Below are 18,299 nucleotides of genomic sequence, written 5' to 3' on the forward strand. Positions count from 1 at the left end.
AAGGTGCAGGTTCTTGTAGAGATAAACATATGTGCCTTGAAACCTCCTCTGTATCCTGAGTCCACAGGCTTTTACACTAGGGCTCACTTAGGGACAGAAATTTCATTATAGGATCTACTCCAGAGTTGTCCAATAGAAATACAATGTAAGCCACATATGTAATTTTAAGGTTTCTAGTATCCACATTAAAAAAGTAAAATGGAACGGGTAAAATGAATAACATATTTTATTTAATCCAATAGAGCCAACATATTATCATTGCAATACACAAAGGAAAAGTTATTAGTGAGATATTTTACATTATTTTTTGAAGTAGGTATTTGAAATCTGGTATATATTTTATACTTTGAGCACATCTCAATTCAGACTAGTCACGTGTGAAGTACTCAACAGACATTGGTGGCTCCTGGATACCATATGGGACAGCCAGTGCCATTCTCTTCCTTGATATTTATTTCTACCCTCACATGTACCTCTTAATTTCTTTTATAGCTGGTTCAGAAAACATATTGCATCTCTCTACCAAAGTCATAGCAGCTCACTCAACAGCTGTTTGTTCCTGCGCATAAAGAGAGTGTGGAGAAGCTGGAAGAAATCATCCTCTTCCTTTAAGTGCTTTATATTGTTCATATTTTCTCTTTGTATTTTCTTTCTATTCTGAGAAAAATACGTATTGGATTGTTTTTCTCTCCCCACTACCCTTTTGTTTTTACTGCAATTAATTTGAAAGATGTATTTTTTTTTATTGTTCTATTGCTACTCTTAAATGTAGAGAGGAAGGCCAAAGGTTGTAGTGAAGATTGTAGTGAAGACTCTCTTCAATTTGAGTTTGAAGCTACCCAAGTTATCATTATAATGGTTTGGTTTTAGAGTTCAATCCTATACATACTTATACAAAAACGCAGTAATTTATTTGCTTATTATTGCATTTTATAGAACCTGGCAAAGATATTATAAGAATGTAAAAATACAGGCCAATTTCTTTCATTAACATAGATGAAAATAAAATCTAAACCATACGTTATCAAAATAAATTCAGTATTACATACAACAAATAATAATGGTGTATTTCAGCAAGTTGTGGCCAATAAAACAAATTTAAGTAAATCAATGTACTAAGCCACATTAACAGAACAAAAATGACACGCAACTGTCTCAATAATTTACAGAAAAGACATAGGTAGAATATGATTTTTCATTTTATACAAAAACTTGTAGCAAATTAACAGATCAGAACTTCCTTAAATTTGATCCCCTGCATCAACCAAAAAAAAACCTGCATCAAATACTATGCTTAATGGCAAAAGACTGAAAGCGCCCCCTATCCACCTCAAGACCTGTCATCAAAGATGCTTACTCTCACCACTGGGTGCATCCTAGTACTGAGTAAATGTTTAAAACAAAAGAACTGGCTGGGCGCGGTGGCTCACATCTGTAATCCCAGCACTTTGGGAGGCCGAGGCGGGTGGATCACTTGCGATCAGGAGTTCGAGATCAGCCTGGCCAACACGGTGAAAGCCTGTCTCTACAAAAATACAAAAATTAGTTGGGCATGGTGGTGGGTGCCTGTAATCCCAGCTACTTGGGATGCTGAGGTAGGAGGTTCGCTTGGACCCAGGAGGCAGAGGTTGCAGTGAGCCGAGATTGTGCCACTGCACTCCAGCCTGGGCGACAGAGCGAGATTCCATCTCAAAAAAAATTCAAAAACCAAAAAACAACAAAAGAATTGAGAACACAGAAAAACAGAAGATCAGAAGGGAGAATCACATGCTGATAAGCCTCAGGGTACTTATCAGAAGTGGGTGGGAACACAAGAATATTCAAGAGCTTGGACGACGCAGGGTCATAGGAATTACACAGTTGCAAGGATTGAAATATGGACAAAGAGTAGTGGGAAAGTAATATTTAGAGAAAGTGTAGATGGGGAAGCCATGGTTTGTGACATTATAAAAGGAGACAGTGCCAGCCTCATAATCTAAGAAAACCCCAACACGGCGAGGGGGCACTGTCATGGAGAGGAGCAGGGAAGGGGAAGAATCCTCATAGGCCCTATATTCATGGTTATGCTGTAACCCAATCACCCAGTATCCACTCTGAGGCTGATACCTGGAGTAAGCATTGTGATTTTGAGCGTAATGGTTGAAAGAGAATGTAGGTCCCAGTGAATTGCTGCATACCCCCAGGATCCAGGCAGTCTTCTTGGCCACATCTACCTCCCAGTAATGCTTTCCGGAGGAGAAGTGCTGGGAGCCCAGGACACTACAGTCATAATGCTTTTCCAGACGGGAAGGTCCAGATAGTTTAGCTCCCACAAACCTCACTTGTCTCCGGTTTTTAGCCAGGACAAGATTTAAATTAGCTGTGTGTGGATTCAGGGTCACGTCCACTGTAGGAAAAGGTACAACATCAGCAGATGAGAATGGGGACATGGGTCTCATTATGCTGAGAAGAGGAAACACAGGAAGTGGCTGGAGGAATTGGAACTATATGGCAGGGATGGGGGAGGCATCAACACCTAGGACCTGTGTGGCTATGTCTGGGGAGGGCATGTGAAAGGAGATCAGAATGTGCCAATCCAAAGACGCCATGGCTTCTACTTACCCCAGTAGCTTTGGACATCTGTCAGCTCTGTAATGATGAAAAGAGTCAATAATGTTGAATAGGACCAATTGTCTCCTGTCTGGTATCTCTCTCCTTACTAGATGAAGGGAATGGTGAGGAATCCTGTAAGGATGTCACCTGGCCATTTCATCTCCCCTTAAATACAAACTGCATCTTCTCCAGCACACTATGTCCCTCCCTCTTTGCCACTATGCTCAAATACCGACTATATCCTCTATCCTGTTTATTTCTTCCCACGACGGTAATTTCACATCCAAACTCTTTCCCCTGAATCTCCTTACCTCTAAACACTCGCAGCATCCTTTTCAGATCTGGGGCTCGAAACATACTTCTCAGCTTTGTAGGGAGAGCTTCTGGCTTCCTCAGTGTCCAGAACTCACTCCTAAAAAGGACAGAACTTCTGAGTTCCCACACTGCTGACTGTGGGTTTCTCCACCACCCGTCTCCCTTACCTCCCAAGCTTACTGATGAATTCCAATCCTCCTTTCTGAATACACTTAGCATCATTCTGCAAACAGCCCTGGCACTGGAGCCAGAAGATCTAGACTAGAAACTATCATCTCACCATCTACATAAACTTGTGTAAGGTTTAACTTTTTTTTTGAGAAGGAGTCTTGCTCTGTCGCCCAGGCTGGAGTGCAGTGGCGCGATCTCGGCTCACTGCAACCTCCACCTCCCAAGTTCAAGCAATTCTCCTGCCTCAGCCTTCCGAGTAGCTGGGACTACAGGCGTGTGCCACCACGCCTGGCTAATTTTCTTGTATTTTTAGTAGAGACAGGGTTTTACCATGTTAGCCAGGATGGTTTTGATCTCCTGGCCTCATGATCTGCCCTCCTCAGCCTCCCAAAGTGCTGGGATTACAGGTGTGAGTCACTGCACCTGTCCAAGATTTAACTTCTTAAAGTCTCATTTTGTTTTTCTGTTGTTGTTTTTAGAAAATACTATAATTTTCCTTTTTTCTGTGTCCTAGAGATGTTATGCAGTTCAGTAAAATAATGGCTTGGAAATCTTTTGCTACCTCTAAAAAAAGATATAAAATATTTAAAATCAGAGGGGCTGAAGATGTCTGGGTTGACAGGCAGAACACCAGGGGCCTATTGCTGGGGCTTTGAGAGTATCAAGTGAAGGGGTTTCTTCAGAAAAGTCTGTGGGCTTAGGCCCTAGGATTTCTCAGAAAACCTTCAAAACAGCATTTTAGGATTTGCTGTCTCTGGGAATGTTATGCCGCTAGCTGGAGAAAAGATGTCCTCACCTCCAAACGGAGAGTACAGATTTCAGAAGGGACAATAGGCTTCCTATTTCATGTGTCTGTGAGGAGCATGAAGGAACCAAGTGTGCAAGCAGGTTGACATGTCATCTTGTTGGATGAGACTCTGGAGTATGTGAAAGAGAACATGTTTGATTCCCGGGCTAAATTATTATCCTCAAGAGCTCAGGTTTATGTTTTTACTGGAATTGAGACAAAAGAAAATCTACTAGGGAGCAAGGCCTGGGAGAAAGAAAAACTTAAGGCAGATGTCCCAAGACCAAATTCTTAGACCTTGAGAAATAATGCAGATGGGAATGTCACTCTGATAAAATTCACGGCAGGAAGTTGCACTGAGCTGAGATCACACCACTGCACTCCAGCCTGGGCGACAGAGTGAAACTGTCTCAAAAAAAAAAAAAAAAAAATTTATGGGCAAAGAAAATTCCTGTGTATTTTGAGGTAACTTAAGAATCAGGGATGAAAGCAGGCACAGAGGTTTATGGAAAAGTACACTTAACAAGGTACTTGGGGAGTCACTGATACTGCAACTCTTTATTCATTTTTTTTGTTTGTTTGAGGCGGAGTCTCCCTTTGTCTCCCAGGCTGGAGTGCAGTGGCACAATACTGCAACTCTTTATTCTAAATAACAGTACTGTCCCCAACTACTGACCTCCCATCACCCACATTTTCCTACCAGAGAAGCCAGTTCATCCCCTTTATTTGGGGACGCCAAAACTCTCATGTGATGTGCGATTCAAGACTACTCTCTTGAATCTTCCCCACTCTGATTCTTCTTCCCTTTCCCACTGATCATGGGTAAAGGAATCATTTGTCAATCCAGGGGAACTACCTCATGTTCTCCTACACATACCTTTCTGTGACATCACTCACATCCTAGGAAGGAAAAAGACAGGTTAAGTCAAGGAGTAACAGGTCATGCCCTTATCCACATTTCTCCTTCCATGTCCACTATCCCATGATATGATACATATAAAGATAATCCTAATGTGGAGGCCACAAAGTAGAGAAAAAACTCAGGGCAGACTGTCCTTAAGAACCCATGTGAAGACATCAAAAAATAACTCAATTGACTCATCAGTGTCTTGATTTTTACAACACTGTGTGTGTGCATATGTGTGTGTAATGTTATGTATGTATAGCATGTATTATTTGTCAGGCATTGTGCCTGGCCTAGAGAACCTTAGAAAATGAAGTCATAATTTCCATCCTTGAATAGCTTACATCCTGTTCTGGTTGCTGAAGATACAGGCTCATGGGCTTTAAATATGGTTGTTTCTCAAACTTCGCTTCTCTAACTCTCTACCCTACCTCTGCTGACTTCCTCCATTTCCTTCATTTTAACACACACATGTTAATGATTCTCAAATCTGTACTTCTGCTCAGCCCCCTTTCCTTATGATTTTGATTAATATATACACCAGCAAATGAGTCACAGGTACCTCAAATGCAAGACGTTTAAAAGAAAACTTATTTCTGCAACTCTTGTCTCCCTTCCATCCTACTGAATCATACTAGCAACCATCACCAAATTTAAACAAAATAGGAAATAACTACCATATATTCACCCTAGCATCCTATCTTTGCCCAAGTCAGTCCACTTCACATCCTTAATTTCATTTGGTCACCAGTTGTTCACCTTTATCATTGCCACTGCTAGTCTCATTTCCGTGGAATTGGCCTATTCCCTTCTATTTGGTCTTTTTATCTTCTGCTCCATACATCTCAATGACCCCTAAGAGAAGCTTAAGTTTGGTCCATATAACACCGGATTAACTATTTTCTCTGTATTAGGGCTGTTTATGGTGGCATTTCATAGAGACAAAACTCAAACTGGCTTGAACATAGAACATGGTAGAGGTGCTGTGTGTGTCAATTTGCAGTAAATATCCAGGATTGTATCAATCTTACATTGTGACTGTACTGAGAAACTGAAATGATCAAATCGATGTGCTATTTCGTGTGGCTACTTCTCTTATGTTGGCTTTATGTCCATATTTTGAAGCTTTTATCTTGGCTATAAAATCTTTTATTTTTATTTTTTGAGATGGAGTCTTGCTCTGTCGCCCAGGCTGGAGTGCAGTGGCTTGGCTTACTGCAAGCTCCGCCTCCTGGGTTCACGCCATTCTCCCGCCTCAGCTTCCCAAGTAGCTGGGACTACAGGTGCCAGCCACCGCACTCGGCTTTTTTTTGTGTTTTTAGTAGAGACAGGGTTTCATCGTGTTAGCCAGGATCTCCATCTCCTGACCTCATGATCCACCCGCCTTGGCCTCCCAAAGTGCTGGGATCACAGGCGTGAGTCACTGTGCTTGGCCTTGGCTATAAAATCTTAATGGGCAACAATTCACACAGATACGGAAAAGAGAAAGAAGAGATATGGAAAAGAGAAAGAAGAATGTCTGTGATGGGAAAATTCTAGAAAGTTTATTGTTAGAAAAGACTACTCAAGTTTAAATGTCCAGGGGGCAGTCATACTAACGAATGTGGAAGTGTCTAAACTAGCAATATGAATTGATGATTCATTGGCATTTAAAAATATTTACAGTTTGAGGAGTGTTAAGGAGCCAGAACAAAAGGTGAAGGAGAAAGTATCAGGGTAATAATATCAATGATGAGGACAAAAAGGCAAGCAGAATAAAATGAAGATGGAAAGCAGGAAGCAGTGAATGAGAAAAAGCTGTAACAGGCAGAAAGTAGCTACCCATGGCTCTAATACTAAGACCCAAGAATATGTAAATAAACAATTATTCCACCAAGAAAGAAAGAGCCAGAGGAAAGCACGAAGGCAAACAAAATATAAAGAATATCTTACACTCTGAAGGTTACAGAATATCACAAGCTACATCATGCCTCAAATTCACAGCCACACTATTCGTTCTATGCAGAAAACAGCTGCTAGAATTTCAACCTCAGTTCAAGTCCCTCCATCAAATCTCTCTAGGCTTGATACCTTGCAATCTGCGACCTACACACATACAGACCAGAGCCCAGACCCCCAAAACCAGTTCAAATATCAATTACTACAGTATGTTAAATGATTCTGCTCTAGAGAAGAGAGTGAAAACAAAGAAGGGCTGGTAATACATCATCTCTAAGAATTTAGCTTGGCATAAGTGTGCCTGTGACTAAGCTGGGTAAGAAGCACTTGACAAATTCCCAACACAGCATCAGAGACAAGAGGTGCCTAATGAACAGTGGTTCTCAACTGGGAGAGCACTGTGTTCACCCTGGGGCTATCGTGGCAATGTCTGAAGAAATTTGGGGTTGTCACATCTGGGGTGGTGCTGCTGACATCTAGTGAGCAGAGGCCAGAGATGCTGCTAAGCATCCTACAATGTACTGGAGAATCCCCCGCAGCAAAGAATTATCCAGCCAGAAACGTAAATAGTGCCAAGACTGAGAAAGAAAGAACAGAAAGAACAACATCACTGGATACAACAGATCTTCTCCACAGCATCAAATAAACTTTCAGACAACCCTTTATAAATAAAAATGGGATTTTCCCTTGCATTTGTACTCTGAATTATCTTATGCTTTACTCCATACCTCTAAACAGTTTAATAGGGGATAGGCGCTATAGCGCCAAAGGAATGTTTTCTCTTGTCCCCACAATGATGGTAGTCTGATGTCCCAGAAAGGAAGGAAAGTTACTCTTTACCTTGACTCTCAGATCTGGGCTCCTTCACAAGCCTTACCTGCAGCAGCTCCATTGTTGACCCCTGACATCGACGCTCCAGATCCGAGATGAGCTCTCGTAGCGACTGGGTCTGGTGGACCAGATCATTCTCAGCCTCTTCTATAATTCGTAGCCCCTTCTTCTCTTCCTGTTCCAGCTTTTTCAGCTCCCGCTGCTCCACTCTGTCTAGGATATTTCGCAGCTGATTAAACTCTGTCTGGATCCTGCGTCTCTCAGGCTCCATCTGATTCTTCAGGAACAGGGAAGAAAAAGAGGCTGCTAGTCGGTCACACTGAGGGTCTCCTCTATTAAAAGCAGGGGAGTTGGGCTCAGGACTGCTTTCCTGGGCCAGGCCTCCCAGAGAGAGGGAGGGTAAATGCTGCAGGAGAAAGCCTTTGTAGCCTGTTCTTTCCTTCTTTTCTCCCTTCAGCTCTGCCCAGACCATTGGCCCTGGGCTGCTTTATCTAGGCCAACTAGACATCAACTGTGATTCCTGGGTGACGTTTAGATTCCAGGAAGCCTCCCTCACCTCTGCATCAGCCTCCTCTTCCAATTTTGAGTACTGAGGTAGAAATTACTGGCCTGTGACTAACCTGTCTCAGATCTGGGCTTCTTCACAAGCCTTACCTGCATTTTCTCTTGCATTTGTACTCTGAATGCAAGGGAAAAGCCAAAGAGACTGAAACTGTAGAGCAAGACCCAGAATTATGAATTGGGGCGACCCCTAGCCATGGTTCCTCTGCTATGTGATTGTCTCCTAGGTTCAGTTTTGATATGTTTGCTATTTAGCTCCCCTCTTCTCCCCCTGTTTGGAAGGAATACAGTGGAGGACCATGCAAAGGGAAGCTCTTCTAGTCATGGCATCAGAGGATAGACAGGACAAGGACTCCTTTGCCCTCAGCTCCTATGACCTGCCATGATTCCTGCCCCAGGACATCTTCAGAAAAAGTCTCCCTTGCCTTCCAGGATGTCTTCTTCTCTCTGATAAAAGCTGTTAGCGTCTCAGCTTCTTGCTCCTCGTTCTTCAGCTTCTTTAGAGACTCCTTAAACTTCTCCTGGAAGAAACAAATCAGGTCAAGCAGGATCAAGCCTTCAGTTGACTCAGTACCCAGACATAGAATGAATGGGACAGAGATTCTGCTAACCTCAAAAGAAGCCTGTCCTAACCTAGGATGAAAACTTGAGAGGGCCAACAAATCTTTTATATTCACGGGATGAAAACCAACAGGGATAGGCTGATTCTCCTTCCTCCTTGGGAAGGTGCCTGACCACAAAGCACCCATGGCTCATGCCTGTAATCCCAGCACTTTGGGAGGCTGAGGCAGGCGGATTGCCTGAGCTCAGGAGTTTGAGATCAGCCTGGGCAACATGGCAAAACCCCATCTTTACTAAATACACACACATGCACACACACAATTAGCTGGGCATGGTGGTGCACACCTATAGTCCCAGCTACCTGGGAGGCCAGGCAGGAGAATTGCTTGAACCCGGGAGGCAGAGGTTGCAGTGAGCCGAGATCGCACCACTGCACTCCAACCTGGGCGACAGAACGAGACGCCTTCTCAAAATAAATACATGAGTAAATAAATTCCTTTACCTTCCCTGCCAACATATCTCCACACTCAATCAACCAAGTACCCCTTTTATCCTGAGCAGCTCTATCTACTCAATCTGGAATAGCAAGTAAGAGATAAAGAATCTATTCTTAATCAGGGAGGCAGTTTCCAGGTTCATTCTCTAGGTAAATGAAGACTACAAAGAGATTAGATCAGAGCATGATAAAACGTTAAAACCTGCCAAAGACCTTGTTTCTCTGTCTCCCCTTCCATCCTGGGGTCTCACCTGGTACTCCTGGGCAACCTCCTCCACGAGGAACGTGTGGTGACCACGGTGCTCCTGAGACCGCTCACAAAGCCAGCAAATGACCTTCCCATCCTCCTGACAGAAGAGCTGCAGTTTTTCCCCATGGTCTGCACAAAGAACTGCTTTCAGCTGCTTCCCAGGGCCCAACACTACCTCTCTGAGCCGCCTCACTATGTTGGCCAGATGCCGATTAGGCCGCAGGTTCCCTGGCTGGTAGCTGGTCTGGCACACAGGGCAGCTTCTTTCCCCTTCTTGACCAATCACTGATTCCCTGCTATTCGGTGTGATGCAGGCTTGGCAGAAGCTGTGGCCACAGTCTATGCTCAGGGGTTCTGTTAGGAGCTCCAGGCAGATAGGGCAGGTCACCTCTTCTCGTATGTCCATCAGTACTGGTGAAGTCATTGTAGCTACTCTCCTGGCTCCTGCCTGCCCAGCCCTGATTTCTAAGATGTTTCCTGCTTGTAGAATCCTAGGTAGACGAACAAACAAAAAAAGGGTCAGGGTAAGGAAGGAGTGAGAATAAATACGGACTGCCTAGTCCTGGATAAAGAGGTCAGACACCTGGGGTAACAAGGGCTTCTCATTCTAATATCCAATACGTTCTTTATCCCGGCTCATACAAGGCACCAATTTCTCCCCATATTAGAGCAGTGATAATTTCCTCTTGCTCTATTGAATGGAGTGACAAACTGAGGCACTGGAAAGGAGGGGCCTGTGTGAGTCACTGTCTGTGTGATCTTTTCTTTTTTTTCTTTTTTGAGATGGAGACTCACTCTGTCACCCAGGCTGGAATGCCGTGGTACAATCTCAGCTCACTGCAACCTCCGCCTCCCAGGTTCAAGCAATTCTCTTGCCTCAGCCTCCCGAGTAGCTGGGATTACAGGCACGTGCCACAACACCTGGCTAGTTTTTGTATTTTTAGTAGAGATGGAGTTTCACCATGTTAGCCAGGGTGGTCTTGAACTCCTGATCTTAAGTGATGCTCCTGCCTTGGCCTCTCAAAGTACTGGAATTACAGGCATGAGCCACCGCACCTGGAGACTGTGTGACCTTTTCTCATCCAAAACATATCCTCAATGTTAAAAGCACCTAAAACACAATGCTGCCTCAGGATTTTTGCATTTGTTGTTCGTGATGTAAATACGACCCTTTACTCTGCTATCTCCATGACTTACTAGCTTCCTACCTATTCCCTTATCAGAAGGGTCTGCTCTGACTAGTCTATTTAGAGCACAGCCAAAATACAATCACTCTCCACATATTTACCTCATTAGGGAGTCTTGCTCTGTCGCCCAGGCTGGAGTGCAGTGGCACTATCTCGGCTCACTGCAACCTCTGCCTCCCGCGTTCAAGCAATTCTCGTGCCTTAGCCTCCTGAGTAGCTGGGATTACAGGTGAGTGCCACCATGCCCAGCTAATTTTTGTATTTTTAGTAGAGACGGGGTTTTACCACGTTGGCCAGGCTGGTCTCGAACTCCTGACCTCAAGTGATCTGCCTGCCTTGGCCTCCCAAAGTGCTGGGATTACAGGCGTGAGCCACTGCGCCCAGCCTGGGGAGGTAATATTTTTACAACTCATGATTCTGTAACCAGTTGTGATTTAGAAATCACATTCTCTTGCTTTCTTTATGCCTCATGGACAACTCTGCATAAGTAAGAGTATTCTCCATTATTTAATAAGAAGAGACATTAAGTGACTTTACAAAATCATGCATCTTGTAAGTTGTAGAACTGGCATAACCTAACCTTTCCAGGGTGCTAGTTCAAAGCTTCGTCCTCAAACTCATAACTTTGACCAAAGACAGTCAGTGGTAAAGGCTGTGAAAGTCAGATATGGACCAAGTGCCTTCGAAGTATGGAAATGAGAGAGATCCTATTTGATGATGGGATTTTGCCAGGGACTGTCTTAAACTTCAGCAGGATCCTAAGGAGGTCCATATGTAAGGAGAGGTGGCCGGTAAAGCAGTTGAGGCCTTATATCTTCATTGAGAAATATGACCTTTATTCTCTATTTTTCTTGGGAAGAGTTGTTGATAAATTACATTACCATTGTTTAAAATCACACTGAGAATACTCTTTAGAAAATTTTTAAAACTGTTTCCAGCATTGAGTTATTTTCAATGGGAGCCATTTGCTCTGCTTGCCTACCTGGAGTTGTGTTTGGGCCACCTAAGAAGAGCCAGCTAACCCCGCCTATGTGAAGCTCTGGCCCTGGTTCCAGGCGTGACCTTGCTGTTCTGAACAGGCCACAGTGCGTAGGGAGCAGGCGGAATTCTCAAACTTGTCTTTGGCTGGTTTCCCAGCAAAAGTAAATGTACATTGATGTAAAAAACATAGTCCGTGTCGGCCTAAACACAAGGCCCTGTAAATTGTACCAATTTACCCCCATCTTGAGGACCTGGTGGATTTAAAAAGTATATCAAACTGCCTCCCAATAACAACACTCCCCTTAGAAGAAAGGGCCTGAGAAAGTGTCTCAGATAAGGGTAAGAAAGTCATGGGACATAAGCATAAGCCTCCTAGCGGCCCCGCTGGGGGATCTAGCGAGCTGAAAACAGGTCCTCGGTGCTGCCATCTAGTGTTCTGTGGTGCTTCTGCAAGTACTGGCCTGGGTCTTCAGTTTTGCCATGCTTAGCAGCAGCAATGCTCACAGCAAATATTTACAGAAAGCCCATTAGGTACTCAGCAAGAATTTAATTATTTTGTATGTAATAACTCAATAATTCCATATAACAACATTACGAATGTCCCTTAAATCTCATTTCATAGTTGTATGAACTGGTATTTAGTAGATCTTTCAAGTGGCGGGGCCGGTTTTGAATGCAGATACGCAGGCTGCAGAGCTGGAGCTCTTATTACTCCCTTATATTCCTCATCTCCATAAAGGGTGCAAAATATAATTAACAAATTAATGAACTCTGTACATCTAACTGGTAGTACTAATTGGTATTACAGATGTATTTACCTATCATCTGAGAGTGTTTAACCAAATTAATCACACCTGTGGGAACTGCACTATTATTTCCTTTGTTAATATCTCCTACCATACCCACATCATCTCACTTAGCACACTGCACTATAAGGCTCTATTGCCTTTGATAAATTAGCATTATGAGGGCAGAGGCCCAGTCTCACTTTATCTTCCAGGTGCCCCAGACCTTAGCACTGCAGCTAACACAGGAAATGATCAATTAACTTTATAATGGATTGAAAATTATAACTTACTGCTGAGCTTATAGTTGGCCTTGATGTTGGCACTATAGAAATAAATGTGCTATCTTATGAAAGTGTTACTGTTAAAAAATAATTGTGTTGGCCAGGCGCAGTGGCTCAAGCCTGTAATCCCAGCACTTTGGGAGGCTGAGGCAGGTGGATCACGAGGTCAGGAGATCGAGACCATCCTGGCTAACACGGTGAAACCCTGTCTCTACTAAAAATACAAAAATTTAGGCGGGTGTGGTGGCGGGTGCCTGTAGTCCCAGCTACTCGGGAGGCTGAGGCAGGAGAATGGCGTGAACCCGGGAGGCGGAGCTTGCAGTGAGTCGAGATCGCGCCACTGCACTCCAGCCTGGGCGACAGAGAGAGACTCCGTCTCAAAATAAATAAATAAATAATAATAATTGTGTTGGTATTATATTTTAATTGAAAGTCCAATTTCAATTCATCTTCCCCAACAAACACATGCACACTTTCATTTCAGGCAAAACTGTATTTAGCGTACCCAATTCTCTTGAAGGAGAATTACTGCCTCATAAATGCAATGTAGTAATAGTCCCAAACTGAAAAGAATCCATGACATCACTAACTGGTAAATGAACAAACTGTGGTGTATCCACACAGTGGCATATTACCAAACAATTAAACTGTTAATATATACAACAAGATAAATCTCAAAAGCATGCAAAGTGAAAGAACCCAAACATCAAATTTAAGTTATTGTATGATGCTATTTATGTGAAATCCTAGGAAAGAGAAAGCTATGGTATTTGAAAGCACATCAGTGGAAGCCAGGGCCCAGGAGTGGGAGAAAAGTTTGAACTGCAAAGGGCATAAGGAAATTTGAAGGGTGACGGAAATGCCCTTTATGTATCATGATCATGGTGGTGGTTACACAGCTGACTGCAACTGTGAAAATTCACAGAATTGTATGCTTAAAATTTGTAACTTACTAGATAGAACTCAATAAACTGACAGAAACAAAAAAATACAAGAAAAATTAAAGGCTTGGTTTCTGATCTTCTAAGCATAATGGAACTGTGTTGTCAAACATGTAGCCAGATATGGCTATTGGGCATTTGAAGTGTGGCTACTCAGAAATGGGTTGCTTTAGGTACAAAATACACATTGGATTTTGAAGATTTAGTTTAAAAAAGTTAAAGGATCTTGTTAATTTTTTTATCTTGATCACATGTCCTAATTGTATTTTGCATGTATTGGGTTAAATGAAATATATTAAAATTAATTTCACCTGCTTATTTTTAATGAGGCTACTTGAGTATGTAACATTACATATGTGGCTTCATTCTATTTCTACTTCATTATATGTCTTTTTTTCCTATCTAATATGCTGCTTTAGATATTCATCTAATACTCTCTTTAGACAGAGAAAAATTCTTGAGCAGAAAAAAGATTTGTAAGAGTTGAGGTCTCTTGTCAAAGCTGAGGCTTGGGAAAGAAATTGTGAAGGAGGGGAGCATACAATTAGTATAGGTTTGAGTGACCCTTGCCCACACACCAGCAAGCCCTGACTGCCCACTGCAGCTAAGTGCAGCCCAAGGGAGACATGGGAGGCTGCCAGTTTCCAACTGAGGCCAAGTCTCCAGAGCAGTGTGGATGCGCTGAGAGAAGGCATTCTGACTGTGAGGAGTGCAGACGAGAAGAGCCTGCAGTCCCAGAGCCCAATGCATCAAATTAGCAGAAGAAAGAGCCCAAATTCACAACCAGGTGGGACCAATTAAATCAGAACCAGACGCCTGAAAAAGGTCTGCTAACTAGCAACACTGCAACCACTTGGAGTTCTTAATGCAGAATCTCAGTCTTTCCTGGAATGATTCAGAATCTGCACTTTAATATTAAAGTTCTCTAGGTGATTCTTATGCACATTAAGGCTTCAGAAGCCCTGCCTTAGATAAAGGACCTTCTTTCCCAGGTGGATACAATTTAGGGTGCAAAACAGCTAGAAGAGGGAGGGGGACAGAGAATGGCCTGCTATTTAGATATGAAGCATCTTTTAGAATGGAAGCTTGCATCGATATCAAAATGGCTTTCAGAATAAAAATCAGTGACTCAGCAGGGGATACTGGGGCTGGTGTAGGCTGGGGGTTCAGAGTTAGGAATGACAGAGCAGGCCTGTCCACCAGCTGGGAGCCCTAGTGAAAGTGGAATAAAATAGGTGGCAGTTGCATTTATAAGTGAGTTGGGCATGAGTTCTTGCACTTTAGGAATAACATTTTTTTTTATCTTTGTGTAGGGTTATATTTAACCTATTATCTGCAATTGATTATCTAACAGGACTCAATAAATATTTGAATTGGAACATAATCAGTTTCAAAACAAAAAATTTAATTTCCACATCAAAAGAATTTCTACCCCCTGCATTTCAGAAACCTATAATTTAAAAATTGTTTTGATTGTGCATTTTTTTAAAGCTAGGCATGGAGTTTGCCAGGAATAATGACCATAATTTGTGTCAGGCAGCCTCCTACGTGTTTAAATCTGTCTCGCTTAATCCTCACCAAAACTCTAAGATATACATATTACTCCGTCCACCTTATAGATGGAAGAAACTAAAGCTAAAAGAAGTCAAGTTAAGTCTTCGGGCACACAGCCAGTGTCTGTCAGAGTCAGGATTTGAACACATGCAGTCTGGCTGCGGCATCTATGCTCCTAACCACATATTTCTGTCTCTGTTGACTGACTGATTAAAAATAAAATGTCTCTAACCTCAGTGGGGTCATTTGCAGTGAGAAAGAAAAAGAAATAAAGATATAATAAGTTCCGAAAAGGAAAGGACCTTATCTCTTTCACTGCCCTGTCACCTCTGCCAGAAGTGAAATAAGAGCCAGTCAACAGAACAGTAGACATACCTCTCTGACCCGCACATCTGGGGAATGAGAAGCCAAGAAGTTCCAGATGTAAGCAATTATCAGGTGGTCAAAGCTCTTCAGAGCAATCCAAGGCACCTTAAACTAATCTTAAGGAACAGAGCGCGCTCACTCGGCTTTTATCTAAACTCAACCACGCATGACTCTGCTCCGTTCCGAGAATGGCAGGGGCTCCCTCCTTCGCCAGCCTTTGGCCGTTGAACGGACAGACACACAGGTCAGGAGTTTGCGGAAGGCTCATCTCCCAACTCCCTCTGGGAGGAGTCGGGCTGCCTGGGGTGGGGGATAAATGGTGCTCACTTCCTGGAGCGGCCAGGCTGGAGATGGGGGGAGGGGATGGGGGGGAAGGAGGAAGGGAGAAGGGGGAAGGGGGGAAGGGATGCTGACTCTGAATCCACGCCTGACAAATGGTTTGCAGTGATTCCCTAAAGCAGTTTCCAGAGCTGCCTCCCCTACATACTTTAGCTTTTAGAATCGAGGTTTAACTCTCTTTACACGGCCTATTCCCAGCTGCAAAGGTGCCTCTTCAGTGCTCCCTTCCCAAACTTGAGTTAACTTGAAAATGCAGAAGTCTCCCTCATTCTTCTTTCACCTGTGAACCCCCCAATCCGACCTGCAGAGCGGGTCAAACTCTCCAGACAAGTGGGGACAGCGGTAGCTGGCCAGAAAATGAACTTGCTCACTAACCTGGAATCTGTAGCCTGGATCAGAGCCGAGGACTTGAAGCAGCCGCGTCCTCCACCCAAGCCGAAAGACTCAGGGGGAAAGGGGCGGGGACAGGGGAGGAGGAGGGTCAAATTGTCCAGCACCGCAGGAGATCCAGCCGATTCCATGGGTGTGGTCACCAGTGACCCCTCAGGTGGTAAGGGAGATGGAGATAGTTTCTGAGGCCAGGCGCAGTGGTTCAGCCCTGTAATCCCAGCACTTTGGGAGGCCGAGGGGGGCGGATAACGAAGTCAGGAGATTGGGACCATCCAGGCCAACATGATGAAACCCCGTCTCTACTAAAAATACAAAAATTAGCTGGGCGCGCCTGTAGTCCTAGCTACTCGGGAGGCTGAGGCAGGAGAATCGCTTGAACCCGGGAGGCGGGGGTTGCACTCCAGCCTGGAGACAGAGCGAGACTGTCTCTCAAAACAAAAAAAAAGAGAATTTTTGAAGGTAGCAACGCAAAGCTGTTCATCTTACCTGATGAACGGAAAATTCGGAGGACTTTGAGAACACCAGGCCAGAGATGACCCTTGTAAATTGTCTGCAGTGTACTGTAGCTTTCCAATATCATATCAGAGTTTAATTACACTGATAATACACCTGTACTCCATATAAACATATTAATTTAAATGTCTAAATAAACACATAAAGTTATACGAGTGAGTAAAAGCCCCTTTGCATAATGGTATGTTTTGCCAAACGATCATTAAAATTCATCAACTTAAAATTACACATATGTATGTATAAAGCTGTGTGTGTATCTGTAATTTTGACCTATATAACTAGAAGACAATCTTTGTTTTTATTTAGGTCTGATGAATACATGTAAAGCTTATAGAGCCTCAGAACTCTAACTACAGGGTTTCAATAGCACAGAAACTCTGAGAAGAAAAAGAATATCAAAGTTCCTCCCTAAGGAGACTGATTAGATGAGTATCGCCCTGCCTTAGAAGGTGGATTGGGCAGGGAGGTATAGAGAAAGAAGGGACTGGGGTGTCCCTATAAAAGTCTGGACGGAGGATTGGGCAATAGGGAGATAGCTGGGTTAAGTATCAAGAGATTTCTCTGAACAGTCCCCAGGCAAATGAAAGGTCATTGGAATCTCATAAGTGCAGACATGTGTCACTATTTCAGTGAGTACCTCATGTCCGCAGGCTTAAGAAGCCACACAAAGGGTGTTTCAGATCACCCCTTGTGTAGCTTTCTTCACAACGGTTTTAGGTATGGTTGCCTCCATATTGCCCCTGGATGACGCTTCCAGGTCAAAGCCTGCTTATGCTCTGAAATTCTCCTGGCCCCACCCAAACTGCCCAGTATGGACACCACCCTGCCACTGGCCCAGCCAACATTTAAGTCCCTTGGAATACAAAATGGTATGATTGACACCCAGAGGGTTAGAAATATTGGAAAAGAGATGGAGAAGCCCAATCCAGAGTCCCTTCTCAAGCCATTTTCTAAGAGCTGATATAAATGGAAGTAACTTATAGGCTCCATAGTCTTGTCAGCATAGGGCTTCATTTCTGGGGCTAGTAGGCTCAGTTAAAAAAAAAGGATGTTGGCTGGGCATGGTGGCTTGCTTGTAATCTCAGCATTTTGGGAGGCCGAGGTAGAAGGATAGCTTGAATCCACGATTTTGAGGCCAACCTGGGCAACATAGTAAGACCCTGTCTAAAAAAAAAAAAAAAATTGCCAGGCATGGTGGTACGTGCCTATAGTGCCAATTACTTGGGAGGCTGAGAGGTGGGAGGATCACTTGAGCCTGGAAGGTTGAGGCTGCACTGAGCCATGATCCTGCTACTGCTCTCCAGCCTGGGCAACATAGCGATAACCAGTCTCAAAACAAAAAAGAAAACAAAAAACAGAATAAAAGACTGTTTCTCAGTGTGCAGAATTTTTCCTTTTTGTTTGCTAACCAAGGCAGTTTTTATTTTCTCTATAACTAATTTTTCATCTTGAACAGGGAGATTGGGCATTCTGATGGTTGAGAAGAAATGAAGGTACTTGGCAATAATTCAAGGGGTCTCGAAAAGTTAGATATAAATTTACCATATGATCCA

At 43.4% G+C, this 18,299-nt stretch overlaps 1 protein-coding gene across 4 annotated transcripts; it reads right to left on the bottom strand.

Annotated features, from left to right (window-relative positions):
- Positions 1-202: 202 nt before the first annotated feature.
- Positions 203-16,318, bottom strand: TRIM6 (tripartite motif containing 6). 4 transcript variants are annotated; one of them, XM_054523849.2, is made up of 9 exons: positions 16,219-16,318; positions 9,408-9,897; positions 8,525-8,620; positions 7,585-7,815; positions 4,743-4,765; positions 2,904-3,004; positions 2,602-2,628; positions 2,107-2,386; positions 209-1,525 (listed from the first exon to the last, which is right to left on the bottom strand). In XM_054523849.2, the coding sequence occupies exons 2-9, from the start codon at positions 9,828-9,830 to the stop codon at positions 1,495-1,497; spliced, it is 1,212 nt and encodes a 403-aa protein (XP_054379824.1). In that variant the 5' UTR covers positions 9,831-9,897; positions 16,219-16,318; the 3' UTR covers positions 209-1,494.
- Between the last annotated feature and the right edge of the window lie 1,981 nt (positions 16,319-18,299).

Source organism: Pongo abelii, chromosome 9 (assembly GCF_028885655.2).
Source record: "Pongo abelii isolate AG06213 chromosome 9, NHGRI_mPonAbe1-v2.0_pri, whole genome shotgun sequence".
NCBI lineage: Eukaryota > Metazoa > Chordata > Mammalia > Primates > Hominidae > Pongo > Pongo abelii.